General features: G+C 48.8%; 1 protein-coding gene across 14 annotated transcripts in view; it reads right to left on the bottom strand.

Annotated features, from left to right (window-relative positions):
• Dnm2 (dynamin 2) overlaps nt 1–17,274 on the bottom strand; it is an 84,192-nt gene that overhangs the window by 22,190 nt on the left and 44,728 nt on the right. For 9 of the 14 annotated variants that reach the window (XM_031343371.1, XM_031343373.1, XM_031343364.1 and 6 more), the window contains 8 exons: nt 17,006–17,104; nt 14,354–14,514; nt 12,099–12,241; nt 9,912–10,047; nt 8,420–8,487; nt 6,269–6,407; nt 5,309–5,395; nt 1,122–1,192 (listed from right to left, as the gene is read on the bottom strand). In XM_031343371.1, the coding sequence (XP_031199231.1) occupies nt 1,122–1,192; nt 5,309–5,395; nt 6,269–6,407; nt 8,420–8,487; nt 9,912–10,047; nt 12,099–12,241; nt 14,354–14,514; nt 17,006–17,104 (904 nt within the window). Of the gene's footprint in view, nt 1–1,121; nt 1,193–5,308; nt 5,396–6,268; nt 6,408–7,739; nt 7,879–8,419; nt 8,488–9,911; nt 10,048–12,098; nt 12,242–14,353; nt 14,515–17,005; nt 17,105–17,274 lie in introns of all 14 variants that reach the window. The other 5 variants (XM_031343372.1, XM_031343374.1, XM_031343365.1 and 2 more) reach the window with 1 other exon arrangement.

Here is a 17,274-nt window from a genome sequence, read left to right as displayed (position 1 = left end):
CCCCGGAATCCAGAGAAAGAAGTGGAGTGGTCAAAGGAAAAACAGGAGAGATTGTGAGAAGGAACTGTGGATGAAGTGTGAGAAGCAGACACATTGAGGTGAGGAAACCGATAGCAACCAATGGGGGGCCACTCCGCTGCCCATGCATGGCTAGGAGAGCAGGGCTTAAAGAAGCTGCCTTCCCCAGCCCCCGATGCAGCCCACCCCAGGAAGAATCACCCAGTTAAGAGCCCTAGGCTACATGTGCTCAGGGAGAGGCTTCTGATCAATCAATCAATCAATCATTCATTCATTTCATTCATCGGCCATGTGCCCACTCAGAGCAGATGTTCCATCAGTTTCTGTTCAGAGACAATAGACAGTTCAAGCCTTGTGCTCAGCAGGCCCTCCCACTTAGGAAGTCTCTAAAGCCCTAAGGTTAAGCCCCACAGCCACTCTCTGGACTTCCAAGAGCCTTGAGCAGACTGCGTCTTAACAGTCTCTTTGCACAGGGACTTCCTGTGGACAAGTGCACCTGGCCTGGGTTGCTTACTATAGTATAGGTGGACACAAGGGTCTGTCTTTTGGTGACTGGTGGTGTCCTAAGCTAAGAAAACCTGCATGAGCCACCAGAACACTCCCAGTGGCACCCAGGTTTGTCCAGCTGGTCCAGAGCTGATGGCTGACCCAGGACCAATACAACCAGGTGTGGTATCCGTTGTATTGGTCCTGGTCTAATCCAGGGTCTTGTGCATGCTAGCCAAGTGCTAACAACGGAAACATCCTAGCCCAAGTTCTGGTTTTAAATCTACAGTGTGTATGTATCTGTGTACAGTGTGTGAAAGACAGAGCCTACAAGGTGCTCTAACTATGAAAAACTCTGAGAAGTCCTGCAGGGTACGAACCTGGCTGGCTTCCCTCTTCCCTGAGAATGGTCACAGAACACACATTTTTGTCCCTGAGATGTCCATAGACAACATGTTGGGTGAGGACACTGTGACAGAAGTCACAGTTAGCACAGAAAAGCTTCAAGGCACTCTCAAATGGCTGTACCCCAGCATCCCCACCAGACAGATGGACACTATGGTCTTGGTGCTGTGGTGGGAATAGGAGCTGCCCTGTGACAATGGCTGTATACGTACTTGGCAAATCCAATGAAGTCTTCATGGTTTGTGTTGATGTAGGACTGCTCAATGTCAATCAGAAGAAGAATCTAGAGGAAAGTAGGGGTGTGTGATTATAGCGTACAGAACAGCAAGGAAGGCACAGTACTTTATGTACATATACACACACCCAACAGAGGCAGTAGACACAACTGTTATACACACACACTCACACACAGCAGAGGGCAGCAGACACAACTGGTGCATTCCTCCTGCTCTTCCAGACAGGATGCAACAGGAAGGACTAAATCACCAGGACCTGGGAAGATCTGCAGGTGGAAAAGAGCCAAACTGGGCTAAGGGGACAATGCCTGGTAGCTAGCTCAATGTGGTGGGCATGGGCACAGCCTTGAGGGCTGGTCATGAGAACTGCTGTCTTCCTTAGGCCACAGACTGGCCTGTGACCTGGGGCCTAATGTTACTAAGTTATGGAAGTGGATTGGAATTCATTCTCTTCTTCCTTTTTCTCTTTTATTGGTACTGCCGGGGTTGGAAGTCAGGATTTATAAATGTTACGAGAGAGCTCGACCACCGAGCTGCACCTGAGCCAGCCTCAAATCACAATGCATATGACTTCAGACTAGCCTTTGGGATCTCATCAGTGCTACTTTCAAACTCACAAGCACATGCATGTATGCAAGCGCACCCACATGACAGCATATGTATATATATTATACTGAACAAAAACAGATACTCTCACAGCTGCATTCTGAGTTCAAGCTAGCCTGGGTAATGTGTAGCTTTATTTTCTTTCCTTCCTCCTTTTTTTTGAGACAGAATTTCTCTGTGTAGCCATGGCTATCCATTATCTCAGAGATCTGCCTGCCTCTGCCTCCCTAGTGCTGGGATTAATGATGTGCACCAACATGCCTGGCTTATGTGTGGCTCTGTTTTCAAACATACTAATGTAAAATTAAGAGTATGGCTGAGGGCTGGAGAAAGGGCTCAGTGGTTATAAGCACCTGTTCTTTATCCAGAGGACCCAGGTTCAATTCCTAGCTCCCACATGGTGGCTCCCACCTGTCTGCAACTCTGGTTCCAGGGGATATGATGCTCTTTTCTGGCCTCCACAAGCACCTGATATGCATGTAGCACATATACATTACATGCAGACAAAATACTCATTCTCATAAAAAAATAAAATAAATCTGTCTGTCTGTCTATCTATCATCTGATATGGTCACAGGTCTTCTCTGTGTAGCTCTGGCAATTCTGGAACTTGCTCTGTAGACCATATGCCTATATAGATCCACCTGCTTCTGCCTCCTAAGTGCTGGGATCAAAGATGTGTGCCACTATGCCAAATAAAAAAGATGGAACTAAGTACCACATACTAAAAGCCCAATTCCATTTGCAGGTGCCCCAGCATGTGTGTACATACTAAGACAGCTGCATTCTCAAATCTGGCAGACAGAGATGCCATTAGATAGTCCACTGCCAACCCCCTTACAGCCCTGTCTGCTAGGACGCTTCTGGTCCTAGTTTGCAAAGGCTGAAGTCGCTCCATGGACTCTACTAACTCAGGCAGCTTTCCACTCTAGTTCCTATTAACAACAGGCCAGACTGCCTGGGCAGAGGGGCTCTGGTTCCACTGGCAAAAGGGTTCTGCTGGCTCAAGGCCAGACACTCCCTGATCAGTGTGCCTCTAGCTCCTCAGTAATAACCAAGACAACATATGCAGACCTAGGAGGTTGTTGGGGAGGGCAGGGTGTTGTGCAGAGTCCCTGAAGCTGGCTCTGTAAGGCCTAAACACTGTCTTCAGATCAGAGCTCTGATCTGAAGCCTGGTAGTGTCCACAGTGGGTACCAGGAGCTGTATGTACAGGAAAAACAGCAGCAGCCTCAGGAGCCATGACAGAAACCAATCAAAGTGCTTATGCTTCTGGCAGTGTATTATTTTGACTTTTTTTTGGGGGGGGGATAGGGTTTCACAGAGCCCAGGATGGCCTCTAATTCATCACATAGCTGAGAAAGACCTTCAACTCCTCATCCTCATGCCTCCACCTCCTGAGCAATCTCAAGTGCACTATCTCTGTAAGGTTCCTGAGGTGTTAGAGATAGAACCCAGGGCTTTGTGTATGACCGAGGCATTCTGCCCTTGTTTTATTTTAAGACAGTCTCATAATATAACCCAGTCTTGTCTTGGCCTTGAGACTCTATTTCAGTCTCTCCACACTGTGATGACAGGCCCCTGCACCAAACCCGTATCTCCTAGGCCATGGATACTATGGGGTTACAGAGTATCTAAGAAGCCCAGTGCTAAATGAAGACTTAACTTCAAAGGAGCCAGTTTCCTCACCATGACGACATAATTATGAACACTTGTAGTATATATGTCTGTTCACATTGTGCATGCCTAGTGCTTGCAACATTAGGAGTAAGTATGGGATCTCACCAGGCAGTGGTGGCGCACGCCTTTAATCCCAGCACTTGGGAGGCAGAGGCAGGCAGATTTCTGAGTTCGAGGCCAGCCTGGTCTACAGAGTAAGTTCTAGGACAGCCAGGGCTACACAGAGAAACCCTGTCTTGAAAAAAACAAAACAAAACAAAAAGTCTGGGATCTCCTGGGACTGGAGTCATAGACGATTATGAGTTAACATGTGAGTGCTGGGAACAAAATCTAGGTCCACTGACTATGTAACCACTGAGGCATAGCTCCAGCTCCCCTCCTAAAGGATTAATGATGGCACAGCAGGTAAGGGCAACTCTAAAAAGATGCAGTATATTCACAGTAGAAAATTCGAACAATGGAGAAAGTCAATCACTGCCACCACAGGTGGCATATGGCCATGAACACTGGGCCAGAGTCAGACAGAAATCAGAGTCACAAGGAGTCTCCCCGACATTATGGGGGAAGGCCCTGGCAAAGAAGAGACCACCTTGATCTTTAGAAAATGAACATAGTTTTGGGGTTTTTGTTTTTTGTTTTTTTAGCTTTTTCCAGACAGGGTGAACATAGATTTAGTTGCATGCATAGACAATCTAATCTGTAGCTGCATAAAGACATTAATGCCACCTGAACAATCATGGTGGAAGACTGTTCAGTGCATGATGGGGAAGCCAGGATATAGGCTGGGCAATATAGGGATTATATAGGGATGGTAGCCACAGATAATAATAATCATTCTTTTTTTTCTTTCTCTCTTTCTTGGGAGGGTAGTGGTGGGTGATACAGTCTCATGTAGACCACCCAGGCTGGCGTTGAACTCAGTTATGTAGTAGCCAAGGGATGACACAGAGTTTCAGATCTTCCTGACTCTGGCTCCCAAGATAGGATGATAATCATGCACCACCACACCCTGTTGACAGGGTGCTCGAGATGGAAACCAAGGCTTCATATATGCTAGGCAAGTGCTGTACTAGCCGAGTCATGGATGGTCCTAGGCCTCAGAATGGATCTGGGGCTGGTAAGATGGCCCAGCAGATTAAGACACTTGCCTGGGAAACCTGGTGAACTAAGTTTGACACCCCCCTCCCAGGACTTCTGCATAAAGAGGAGGAAAGAACTAACTCCTCAGAGATGTCCTCTGGCCTCCACATGCATGCTGCAGAAAACACACTTGAAATAAATAGCTGTAATTTAAAAAACAACAACAAAAAAACCTCACAGTGTAAGCATGTTACTGTGCACTGTGTAAAGATTATCCTTGTATTATTCAAATGCTGGTTTCTCTGTCCCCATATCTGGTGGCAACCCAGACATGGCACTTTAATGTCTACTCTAAGTATCTCTTGCCTCAATGCTGTGTGAATACAGTTGTCCATTTATTCTCTGTTTTCTCAATAAAAGCTGATCTGCCAATGGCTGAGCAGTGGAGAGTATACAGCTGGACTTTTGACCTCATCCAGGGGTGGGGTAAAGAAAGAGAGGCGTCTCTGTGATGAGCCACCATAGGAACACACTGGAGCTGAGAGCCAGACCAATACCAAGATGCAAGTATTTTGGAGATTTTACCTGGGAGGTAGCCAGATTAGCTTCAAGGATTAGAACAGATTAATAACTACTCAGCTATGGTGCCATATAGCTTGATTAAGTAAATCTTATAGTCTCTGACTAATTTATTTGGAAGGCAGGTTGAGCTAAAGAAAAATATTCACTTCACAGAACTAAACTAAAATTTGCTAGACCTGAACAGACAACCAGAAAACAGTGAGCTAGTGCAATACCTGGTCCTTGGTTCTCCCTTCCCGCTCCCTGATGTAGGTGGTGACAATTCGCTCGGTCTCCTCTCGCAGCCGGGGGTAGGAACTGAGCTGGGGAGCAAGCAGAAGGGCTGAGCTGACAAGGTCTTCATGGTCAGGCCAGAGGGACACAAGGATGAGACAAAGGGAAGAAAGGGGAGGGGCCACCAGGGCCCCACTCTGCCCTTGTCTCCCAGCTCCTGCAGCTCCTGCAGCTGGGGGACAAGGGCAGGCCAGTCAGGGGCATGTGGAGTGGGAAAGGCAAGGGGGTGCCGTTCATGCTGAGAGCTGCTTGCAAAGCCAGCGATTGGAGGTGGAAAGTGGCAGAGAGGGTGAGTGACACTTGCTACCCAGAGGTGCCATGCAGCCCCCTCCCGCCCAGCACTAGGCGAGGCAGGACAAAGTGATGGTCCTCACTGAGCATTCAAATGAGCACGGTGCCCTGCTCCAGGCAACAAGCACAGCATCATTGAGCTCGGCAACCCTTTGCAGGAAACTGTACCCTGACCTTTGGGAATCTGGCAACCACGTGGCCAATCCTCAGACTCCCTCCTTCTTATCTGGGGCAGTGAGTGACCTGAGCCACACCTTCCCCAGGAGGGAAAGATGCTGCTAAATGCACCTTAAATGCAGGAACACACAGGAGAACGCAGTGGTGGCAAGGGATGAGATCTAGGAGTGAGAATGGCTTCACAAATGTGACTATGCTTGGACATGTCAAAGATTTCTCCATTGGACCCCAAAACTGAGAAGGTGGGATGTGTGTGTGGCGTACCTCCCTTACTCAGTCTGCCATGCAAAGTTCAAGATGGCAGTTGGGAGAATAAGTGACCACTGTGCCCAGCAGGGGTCCCCTCCAGGCAGGATTGTCGCTTACACCAATGAAGAAATGATAGGTGGGAATTGATGAGAGACAGGGACAGGGACAGGAGCAAGACCTGTTACCTTCTCAGCACACTTTTTAATGACCGTGGCTAGCTCCGACACCACCAGGTCAACACACTTCAAACTCGGCTCTTTGAGTTTTACAAGCTGTTTTTTCACGATGGCTTCAAAGGCCATGTCGGGGGTGAAGAGCCCCGTCCTGGTCATGCGGAGGAGGGCGGGACGAGGTTGAGAGACACCCAGGGGTAGTGCAGGCCACACGCACAAATGCACACATAGGACGGGAGATAAAGAGAGAAAGAGAAGAAAGGAGAATGAGCCGGTTAGTGCATACGCAGAATAGCCTGAGCCCACGTCTGTCTCGGAAGCTGCTAGGGATCAGCAAGGCCTGGGGGAGCATAAGGCTGGTCTACAGTTCAAGGCTAAGTGCTACAGGACACACTCATTATAGGGCCAAAGGTATGTGAGAATCTCAAATCGTCACATCTGTGACAACAGCCCCTAGGACGTCAATCAGTAGCCCTTCTGGGTTTCAGTTTTTGAAATGGTCTTGTAGCACAGGCTAGCCTCCAACTTAGTATATATGACTGAGGATGAACTTGAACTTCACCTTCCTGCTTCCAACTCCTGGATCCACTTCTGGGATCACAGTTATGAGCCACCACATCTGGTCTATGTGATGCTACGGATGGAACCCCAAGCTTTGTGCAGCCAGACAAGCACTCTACAAACTCTAACGCTAACCCCAGCCCTTGCTTGGCTGGCTTATTTTGCTCTGTTTCCCACTGGAGAAGCTGAGGAAGCAAATGGGGACTTTGCTCCAGTAGAACAGGCAGCTTAAGCAAAAGTTCTCTGCCATTTCAGAGCTGACAGTGTTGAGGATGTACAAGCAGACCCCACCTCCTTCCCCTCAAGCATTGTAGCCACTCGGCAGGACCATGCTGTCCCAGGATACAGCCCTTCTGGAAGAGCCTGGTGGTTTGGGCCAAATGGAGGCAGTTGCCAATGAAGAGTGGGACACAGGTCTTGAAGACCATGAGGACTGAGTGTGGAGTTACCTGGGAAGGGTGGGGATGGAAAAAGGACAGCACGGGTAGGGCACAGTAGCTCTGTAAAGCTGGGCACTGAGCTCTCAGTATGCCACCAGTGTTTATGTTCTTCCCAGTGCCATGGGAAGAAGTGACCCACTCCAAAGAAGCAGGCATTTGTCATTTGTCAAGGGGGACAACAGCGACGCTTCAGGAGCCGTGGCCTCCAACAGCTGAAGAGGAAGCCCCAATCTGCTTCCCTAGCGAGCAGCGAAGCAGCACAGCCAGATGACATCCCCATTCCACCATACGCATGCTGGGCTTGGTATCAGGATCCCAGGAGACCTGTCACCAGTCTAGCTGGTTCCAAGAAGCCCAGCATTCCCCCAACCCCTCTTGAGTGGGTCCAGACTGACACATTCCCATCCCTGTAGGATTTTTGGAAATGAGGTAACCTGGGGCCTGATACCAAGCCTGCGGCTCCACGTCCGCAGGTGCGGTACCTTGCTGGTGCATTGCCTAACTGTACTGATTAGCTCCTGGATAACCAGGTCCACGCATTTCAGACAGGGCTCTTTCAGCTTGACCACCTGCTTTTTCACAATGGCCTCGAACGCCAAGTCCGGCGTGAAGAGCCCAGTTCTAAAAACATCCAGACCCAGAGGGGAAGCAGGGAGAGATAAGTCAGAGAGAAACAAAGGGTGTGGTCAGCCACTTTCTAAGCATGGCTAGGTCCCTGACAAGGAAGACTACCTCATTAAAGCTGGGGGGTAGGATACCACAGAGTCGAGTCCCCAACTGGGGAGCCCTCAGGGTAACCCAAGGACCTTGGGATGCTAGAGAACAGGGTATACTTCATTGGTTGTAATTAAGGAGAGGACACCAAGTGACCCAAGATGAAAAGGGTCCTGTGAGCGTGACTCAAGTCTGGTTCCACCCAACCTCCGATCACTACAGATTTCACAGAATAAGGTCATATATCCTAGGGGACACAAGTAGTCAAGAGACCCATGACAGTCACAGAGCCAAAACACATACACTTTCTCTGTCCTTGAAGACTAAGATGTTTATACAGTTTTGAAATCTATCCATGAACCAAAAGGCCTCCCTTGCCAGGGACTCAGAAGGTTGGGGGGCCCAAATGAATGGATAGGAAGAGAACATGGGGATTCCCCGAACTTGCCTGACGCCGTGGATGTTCTTAATAGCATAGCTGATCTCTCTTCGCAGGTCTTTCTCATCAAACTCCATCTGAGAAGAAACAAACCACATACATGGAGTCAATTCCCGAGCCACCTCACAGCGGGAACAATGGAACATGTTTGTTTCTATTCAAGAGTGTATTTCACAAAGATGACCTAGCAGCTCAAAATTACAAACTGAGGGTCACAGAGATGGCTCAGTAAGTTAGGGTAGCTGCCTCTGAGCCTGCAGATCTGAGCACATCTGGGTGTACTGGCTGTTTTTGCAAAGGATCCAGGTTCAGTTCCCAACACTCACATAATGGCTCACTACTGTGTATAACTCTAACTCCATGGGATCTGGTGCCTTCTTGTGGTCACTGTGGGCAATTAGGCATGTACACTGTACACTCAGCATATGTTAGGCAAAATACTCATAAACATAAATAAAAAACGAAACTCTTTCCAGCCAGCAGACCTAACCTACTGGTTAAGCTCCAAGTAGGTGAGACATCCTGTCTAAGAAAATAAGGCTAAGCCAGGCTGCGGTTCTTATGCTAGTTGGATGCTCGCCACATATGTATGGAGCGCTGGGCCCTACCCACAACATAGAGCAAACTGGATACGCTGATACTCATCTGTAATCCTACCTACCAAGAGGATCAGAAGGTCAAATGACTACACAGCCAATTTGGGTTACAATGAGACCCTGCCTTAGAAATAAGTGCATAGTGGCTGGGTGGCAGAGGCTATGCACACCTTTCACCCAGCACTCAGGAGACATGCAAGCAGTCTCTAGGTTTAATGCCAGCCTGGTTTACAGAGTGAGTTCCAGGACAACTAGGGCTAACACAGAGAAACCAATGAGGGGACAATGGAGGCTGTTCTCTGATCTCCACACCAGCACACGTGTGAACCTATGTGTGTGAGAGCCACGGCCTCAAAGGAAAAGGACACAAACACAGTTTGCTTTACTTTTCTCTTTTAATTTTGCTTCAGTTTTTGAGACAGGGTCTTTTGCAGGCCATGTTATCTTCGAATTCGGTCTCCTCCTGCCTCAACTCACACGGCTCTGCAGTTACTGATGTAAAGTCCAGCCTTGTGCATGGTTTTTAAAGTTACGTTTGTGTGTGCTGTAAGTGCATGTTTACAGGAGGGCCTGAGTTTCATGAAGTGTGTGTGAAGGTCAAGCTCAGGTAGTCAGGCATGGCAGAGGTGTCTTCACCTGCTGGGCTATCTTGGTGGTCCTCGTGTATCTTTCTTCCCTCCACCAGTGGAAGAAACATGGACTAGCCTACTGTTCTGCTCAGAGCTGCTAAGTTATGAGATCTGGGAAGACAGAGACCATGGGGACATGTCCTTCAGACCAAGTCTGCTGACAGCAGCCTCTGACACGATGCAGGAGCCCATGAAATTGTGGTTTGAAAGAAAGTTTAAGGCCAAGACAGAGGCCAAGTTTGAGTGGCTGACTCAAGCTCCAGGCTGAGTACCTACCTTTACCAGCTCAAAGGGAAAGCGCTCATGAAAGATGCGATTGATGCGGGCTCCCCCAGAGAGCTCCAGTGTGTCTACTTGATCTCCGGAGCCTTCAATTCGCTTCTCAAAGTCCACTCCAAACTGCTGGACCATCCTTCAAGAAAGAAAAAGCAGAAGGTCAAGACAGAGTTTTCTGCACAGCCCTTCAATTCCATGAAGTGTCCAATAAGCTCTGCTTCTTACAAAGGCTTTAAGTTACATTTAAAGGGAGGCGTGCCATAGTACATGAGTGGGGTCAGTTCTCTCCTTCTACTGGGTGTGTCTCAGGCTGTCAGTCTTAGCAGCAAGCTTACTTACCCGCTGAGCCACTTTGTCAGCCCTGTGGCCAACTTTGTCTTTCATGGGTTTGTTGTGTTTGAAGGCAGGGTCTTGCTGTGTAACCCCAACTGGCTTTGAACTAAAGACCCTTCTGTCTAGGCCTTACATGCTAGCATTACAGGACTGTATGCCACCATGTAGTCATTTTTCTTTCCATTTATGTATGTATGTATGTATGTATGTATGTATGTATGTATGTATGTGTGTATGTATGTTTTCGAGACAAGGTTTCGAAACCTTGGCTGTCCTGGAACTCACTCTGTAGACCAGGCTGGCCTCGAACTTAGAAATCTGCCTGCCTCTGCCCCCCCCCAAGTGCTGGGATTAAAGGCATGTGCCACCACTGCATGGCCCTTTATTTCCTTTTAAATATCACTGTTTAACAGCTAATGTGTAAAATAGTAAAGCTACTTTGGTAAGTGCTGGACACCATCCTGGTTGTTCTCAAGGACTCTAAAGATCTGCTATTGCTAAAATTCTAAATGGAACTCTGAGGCCACAGCTATGAAGCCCTTCTCCAGGGCTCAACTTGATTTATTTCATGGCTGTCTGTCAAGACAGCTGCTCCAGACCAGCCAGGGAGCATCTGCATTTTCTGCTACCTCTCTACCTGGGAGCGTCTGTACTCTCCGCCACCTCTCTCTCTAGCTGGGAGCATCTGTACTCTCTGCCACCTCTCTCTTTAGCTGGGAGCGTCTGTACTCTCTGCCACCTCTCTCTCTCTACCTGGGAGCGCCTGTACTCTCTGCCACCCCTCTCTCTACCTGGGTTGCACAGGAGTTCCACCATGGCAGGCTGGGAAATCTTGATTCAGTGGTTTTGCACTATAAGCCTCAACTTGCATCTATGTAGAGCAGGCTGACAAGATGAGCACTGGAGAGCTTGGTAACCACAAAAGGCAGCAAGCCAACAGTTTATGTAACCATAAAAAAGAAGAAAGTATTCTGGGAGTAGGGGTGGTCCTAGGACGGCTCGGTGTATAGAGGTACTTGTCACTGAGTCTGATGGCCACAGTTGATCTCCTGGAACTTAATGATGCAAAGGAAGGGACTCCAAAATGCCTACCATGTGGCTGAAGTCTGTGCTATGCCACCACACCCTGTTGATCACAACTGATTTGCTTGCTGGCTCTCTCTTGCTTTTATTTAAAATGTCTTGTTCTCTCTCTCTCTGTCTCTCTCTGTCTCTGTCTCTCTCTCTTTCTCTCTCTCGCTCTATGTGTGTGTGTGTGTCTGTGTGTGTGTGTGTAGGCAGGGAAGAGGTGGCTGTCCATTGTCTTCCTAAATCTCTCTACTGAATTTCTCACTGAACGTGACTTGGCTGGACAATCTGACCAGTGAGTGAAGACCAGTCTGTCCCCAGCTCCTGTACTGCACCACAGGTGCATGCCCTCAGACCCAGAGGAAGTGCTTCTCTCTTTGCACTATGTCAGGTCTAGAGATGGAGCTCAGGCCCTCAGACTTTAACTTGTTCATTCACGTTCTCAGCTCAGCAAGTTTTGATTTATCTTCCTGCCTCCACCTCCTAAGGACCAAGATGATGGTCTTAGATTATATAACCCTGTTCAGCTGTGCCCAACTTGTGTGCAGCAGGCCACAGACACTACACAGAATGGGAGCTTACTAAAACACTGTGACTAACACGGAATGGTAACTTATTGAAACAATGTGATTTCTCCTTGTTTTTTTGTAATGCAAGTACATGGTTTCAGGGCATGAACCCTACAGATGACAATGTTAAATGTCTGGAGACTGGACCCTCAATCTCAGGCATGAATGGAGAGCAGAATGACTTGGCCAGGCAATGGGAAGGGGAGTGAGTACACACTGTAGCAGGGCTTTGGTCTTGCGTGTGGGGTCATCAGGCCGGAAATTCTTGTACTCTTCCACTTCCTTCTCCAGGGACAGCAGTTGGCTCTGCAGCTTGCTGCGCAGGGTCGGCAGTGACTCTCGGATATGGTTGGTCAGTTGCTGTAGAAAAGGTAAGGGTCAGACAGAGTACCATAGGCCCAGAGGCCAGGAAAGGACACAATCCACCCTCAGCCCAGAATACTCAGAATCTTGGGTGCAATCCAAAGAGAGCCACAAATCTAGAGACAAATCATTAGGACAGGGACAGAAGCTGGAACAAGTGGAGCAGAGAGCCTGCAGCAGATGTTTGCTGACATCCAAGGCTGGGGATGGAGGGACCAATGTGTAGGCCTGGGATGGCTCTGCGAGCTCCAAGACCCAATGGTGTCCCCTAAACCAATGCACACACCTAGGATGGCTCTCTAACTAAGACTCAAAGGTCAGCCGGGGAGTGGTGGTGCACGCTTTTAATCCCAGCACTTGGGAGGCAGAGGCAGGTGGATTTCTGAGTTCGAGGCCAGCCTGGTCTACAGAGTGAGTTCCAGGACAGCCAGGGCTACACAGAGAAACCCTGTCTCAAAAAACAAAGCAAAAACAAAAACAAAAACAAAACAGATATATGCCCTGAGCAGGATGCGGGGGCACATTTGCAGGGAGATAGGAGGGAGAGGAGGGGGCAGAGCAAGAGCCCCACTGCATAGCAGGTGGATTCCCAGCAAGGAAGAGACAGATTCTGGAGACACTAATACTAGAGGAGAGAAGTGCAGAGGCTCCAGCCTGTGCTGAGCCCCAAGTCCGTGGGAGCCAGGGGCCCTAGCCCTGTTGTACAAACCTTAGTCCTCTCTTAAGGGAAGCTACAGGTCTCACGAGGTTCTGTGGACCTTTTAAAATTCTTATTTACTTATTGTGTGTGCACGCATGTGTTGGGGGATGTAAGTGCTCATGTTAGGGTGGCTGAGTGGGGGTCAGAGAACAGTCTCATGGAGCCCACTGTCTCTTCCCTTTCCTATAGTTTGGAGACTGGAATGAAGTCCCCAGGCCTGAGCAGCAGGTGCCTGAGCAGCAGGTGGCTGAGCCATTTAGGCACCATATGCCTCAGCTCACAAAATGGAGGATCACAACCACTGCCCTACAGAGCACCCCTTAATTCAAGAGGACCAGCCAAGCTATACACCTTCTGGCTCTCAAGCATCACCAGGCTCTGTGGAAGGTTTTCCTTCCTGCCCCTCCACACTTTGGCCAGGCCCAGTGGCCTGTGGCTTCACCCTTCCTATAAGACACACTGCCCAATCCCTGTTGCACCTGCTCTAGGGATGCTGCTCTCAGCTTCATTTTGCAGTGACCCCCAGCTACAGCTAACACTTGACTAGAAATTCATCTGCTGGCTCATTTACCAGTTGGTTTCCCAGTGGACCTTGCACAGGTCCCAATCCATGCATAAAGAAGGATGTTTGCTGTTGTTTTTTGACTCAGGTAGACTCTCATTTATCCCACATTCTATAGCTGACAATGCCTTTGACTTTCTCATCGCCTGAGTGCTGGGGTTACAGATGCACCACCATACTGGATTTATTTGGTACTGGAGATGAAGCCCAGGGCTTCTGCATCCTAGGCTAGCACTCTATTGCTGAGTAACAGTACCACTGGGGATTCTAGATAGGTGCTCTGCCCCTGAGCCACACCCTCCCACCCTCACTAGGGCATTCTAGGCAGGCGCTCTGTTCCTGCCTGCATTTACCAGTTTTCTTACTGTCTCATCACTGTGAGTAAAGAGGACAAGGCATGTACCTTGTCCTGGACACACGTGGCCTCACAGACTCCTACCCTAGGAGATATAAGGGCAACCATTCTCCCTTGATGGACAAGAAGGGAAGGCATTCAAAAGCTAGGCCAGAATTTGTGTTCAAAGGCTGGGCAGGGTTAGATTCCAGGAGTCCAGATTGCAGCAACCTCCCACTGAGCTGCAGTCACCAGCCCTGACTGACCCTGCTACCACCTCAGGACCGTCTTGAGACTTCTGGGCACGTGACTGAATTACTGCAGGGGTTTAAGGCAACAGTGACACTAATAAATCACACAGTCCTAGTAGTACTAGCATACAACTCACCCAGTCCTCATCAGGTCTTCAATGGAAACCACTTAGGCTAGGAGTAAAGATGCTGACAGCCTTGTTACTCACTGGAGACTGAGAACGGCATAAATCTACGTGGTGGCCTCAAATCTCTGCTATACCTGGTTCAGGGTTTTCTGCAGGTGTGGGGTACCCATGCGGTCAGCCATGTGCCGGTAGGCTGGGTGGGAGAGGAAGAACTTCCTTTCAGCTGCCAGAGCAGCCCGGATGTCCTTTTTGCCCTCGATGTCTTTCTGGCTGCGGTTAACCACGCCGATGTACCCTGAAGAGAGAAGGTCAAGGTATGCATTACGCCAGGAAGGACACGGTGCTATGGCTTTGTGCTGAGCTGGCCAGGTGGAAACTAGAAACAGACTGCTCCAAAAATCACTCACAGGAGAGGGCCAAGGGCAGTACTGAGCTCCACGAGGGATGTGAATGACATGGAAGGTAGCTGAAGAAAGCAATGTGGAATGTGGAAGAAGGTGAACTTCAAGGGCAGGTATGACTGGGCTGGAGGTGCAGTTCAACAAGGACTACCCTGTGAAGCATGTACACAGTCCTGACTTCCAGGACAGGCTGGGAAGATAGCTGTGCAGTTAGGAGCTTGCTACTCTTGCTGGGTAGTGTTTGCCATTACTGCGAGCTAGAGTCACCCGGAAGAGGAACCTAACTGAGGAACTGCCTCCATCAGACTGACCTGTAGGCATTTCCTTCACTAGTGAGTGATGTGGGAGCATCAGCTACATGGCAGGCCATGCTGCCCCTGGACTGGTGGTCCTGGGTGAGTAAGAAAGCAGGCTGGAGCTGGGCGTGGTGGCTCATGCCTTTAATCCCAGCATCTGGGAGGCAAAGGCAGGCAGATCTCTTGAGTTTGAGGTCAGCCTGATCTACAGAGCAGAGTCAAGGTTATACAGAGAAATATCCCCCCACCCCCCAAACCTCAAAAGAAAGCCGGCTGAGCAGGTCATGGAGAAAGTAAGCCAGTGTTTCTCTGAGGCCTATTCTTTAGTTCCTGACTTGGCTTCCTTCCATGATGAGGCTCTGACCTGTAAGCCAAATAAAACTTTTCCTGTCCAAGCTGCTTCCAGCCATGGTGTCCATCACCGTAATATAAAGCAAACTAGAATATTGCTCCTACAAAGAAACTGAGCTCCATTCCCAGCATCCATGAATGCCTCTAACTTCAGCCTGTGGCTCCTGAGGGGACTGCACCTACACTCAGTATCACAGTTAAAAAACAGTTATTATCAAGTAAGAATAAACCTAAAAAAAAGTACAAGAAAATATTCTAAAACAAAAACCTCATCGTCCACACCCCGGAGATGAAGGTAAAGAGGACAGAGTCTATCTCGTCATAACAAAGCCACTCCAGCCAGCAAAATGGCTCAGCAGCAAAATGGGCAGCCAAGCTTAATGACCTGAGTTTGACCTTCCAGAATGCACATGATGGACAGAGAACAAACTCTAAAAGTTACCTCTGACCCCCATACCTGAGCTGTGACACTCTCCCACCCTGCCTGACAAACATCATGCATGAACCCATGCCCACATGCAAATAATAAAGTAAAACAACCCCCTGCAGTCAGCTTGGTGGCTACACTTGAGAAGTTGGGAGGAGGAGGATCAAGTACAAGGTGGTCCTGGGTCAGCCCATGACAGTCACTAGGCATATATAGTCTTCAAAAACAAAGACATGTATATGAATAGCTTCAGAAATTAAAATTAATATAAAATAAATATACATGCGTATGTGCGTAAGTAAACCAGGCATGCTGGCACACATGTAGAATAAGCTAAGGCTGAGGCAGGAGGTTCAAGTCTAGCAGGTCTTCAACAACAGCAAACAAAACAAATACCACATACACAATAATAAAACAAGACAGGGTGCTCAGAGCAAGGGTAACACAGCAGGGGGAGACAGAGGTCATGAGGCTCCCTCCAAGGGTGTGAGTCTGCAGAATAAGGGGGAAGAGATGAGGTGGAAGGACCCTTTTGTGTGCTGTAATGGTTTTCTGTGATGCTGGGGACTAGTGCATGCAAGATACTGTTCCTTGCAGTAGTGGGCTCCGACTCCCAGTGGGAGGGACCCTGAAGCCACAGGGGAGAGGAGTGAGGAAGAGAGCCCAAGATCACCATAGGATGAAAGGGTACCACTCACAAGTGGAGAGGCAGGGACACATGTCACTCTTGGGAAGACAAAGGGAGACAAGAGGCCAGGTAGCTGGCTATCATGGAGGAAAAGGTGGATGAGGCCCTGAAGGTCAAATGGGTAGATTCTTAGTATATACAGTGGATGCTGAGCTCCTTAAGGAGGCCCAAAGTGTCTGGCAGCAGCCACAGCTGGGGAAGGGACATGGTGAGAAGAGTTCACTCCCTCTCTGGTCCTGCATTTCATCCCTCAACCTCCACTAGCTAGGGAAGCAGTATGTATCTCTTTGTTATGCTTTGTTTGGGAAGCTGAGGAATGAGCCTGGTTCCTAGCATATGCTGGGCAAGGGTTATACCACTGAGATTCATTTCTAGTACCTCAGTCTATTTTTGAAGAAACATTCTGTATTTGCTTGTTTGAAACAAGGTCTCATGTAGCCCAGTCTGACATAGAAATTTCTATGTAGCCCAGTATGACCTGGAATTCCTGACCCCCTCCACCTCCAGAGTGTTGGGATTACAGCAAGTACGAGCATGGCTGCATACCTGTTTCTTAGTGTTCCAGAGGAGAACCACAGAAGACACACCCCCAATCCATGGCCTACCCAGCCCTGCATACATACCTCTTCTCAAGGGTAGTAGCTTGTTTTCCAAGACATCCCTGGCATCTGTGCCTTCATCCATTAGGTCTAGCTTGGTGATGACACCGATGGTCCGCAGGCCTGAAAGTCGAGAAGTTATAAGGGATCATGAGGAAGGACCCTTGGGTCCTGACAGGCCAAGAGACAAGGGACAAGCCACGGTGTGTTTTTGCCTGGACACCTGTTGGCAGAGTGTAAAATGACAGTTAACAGCTCCAGTGACTCCTGTCAAGTGTCAAGTGCTTTTTCAA

Source organism: Mastomys coucha, unplaced genomic scaffold (assembly GCF_008632895.1).
Source record: "Mastomys coucha isolate ucsf_1 unplaced genomic scaffold, UCSF_Mcou_1 pScaffold23, whole genome shotgun sequence".
Lineage (NCBI taxonomy): Eukaryota > Metazoa > Chordata > Mammalia > Rodentia > Muridae > Mastomys > Mastomys coucha.
This window is presented reverse-complemented; position numbering and strand designations above follow the sequence as displayed.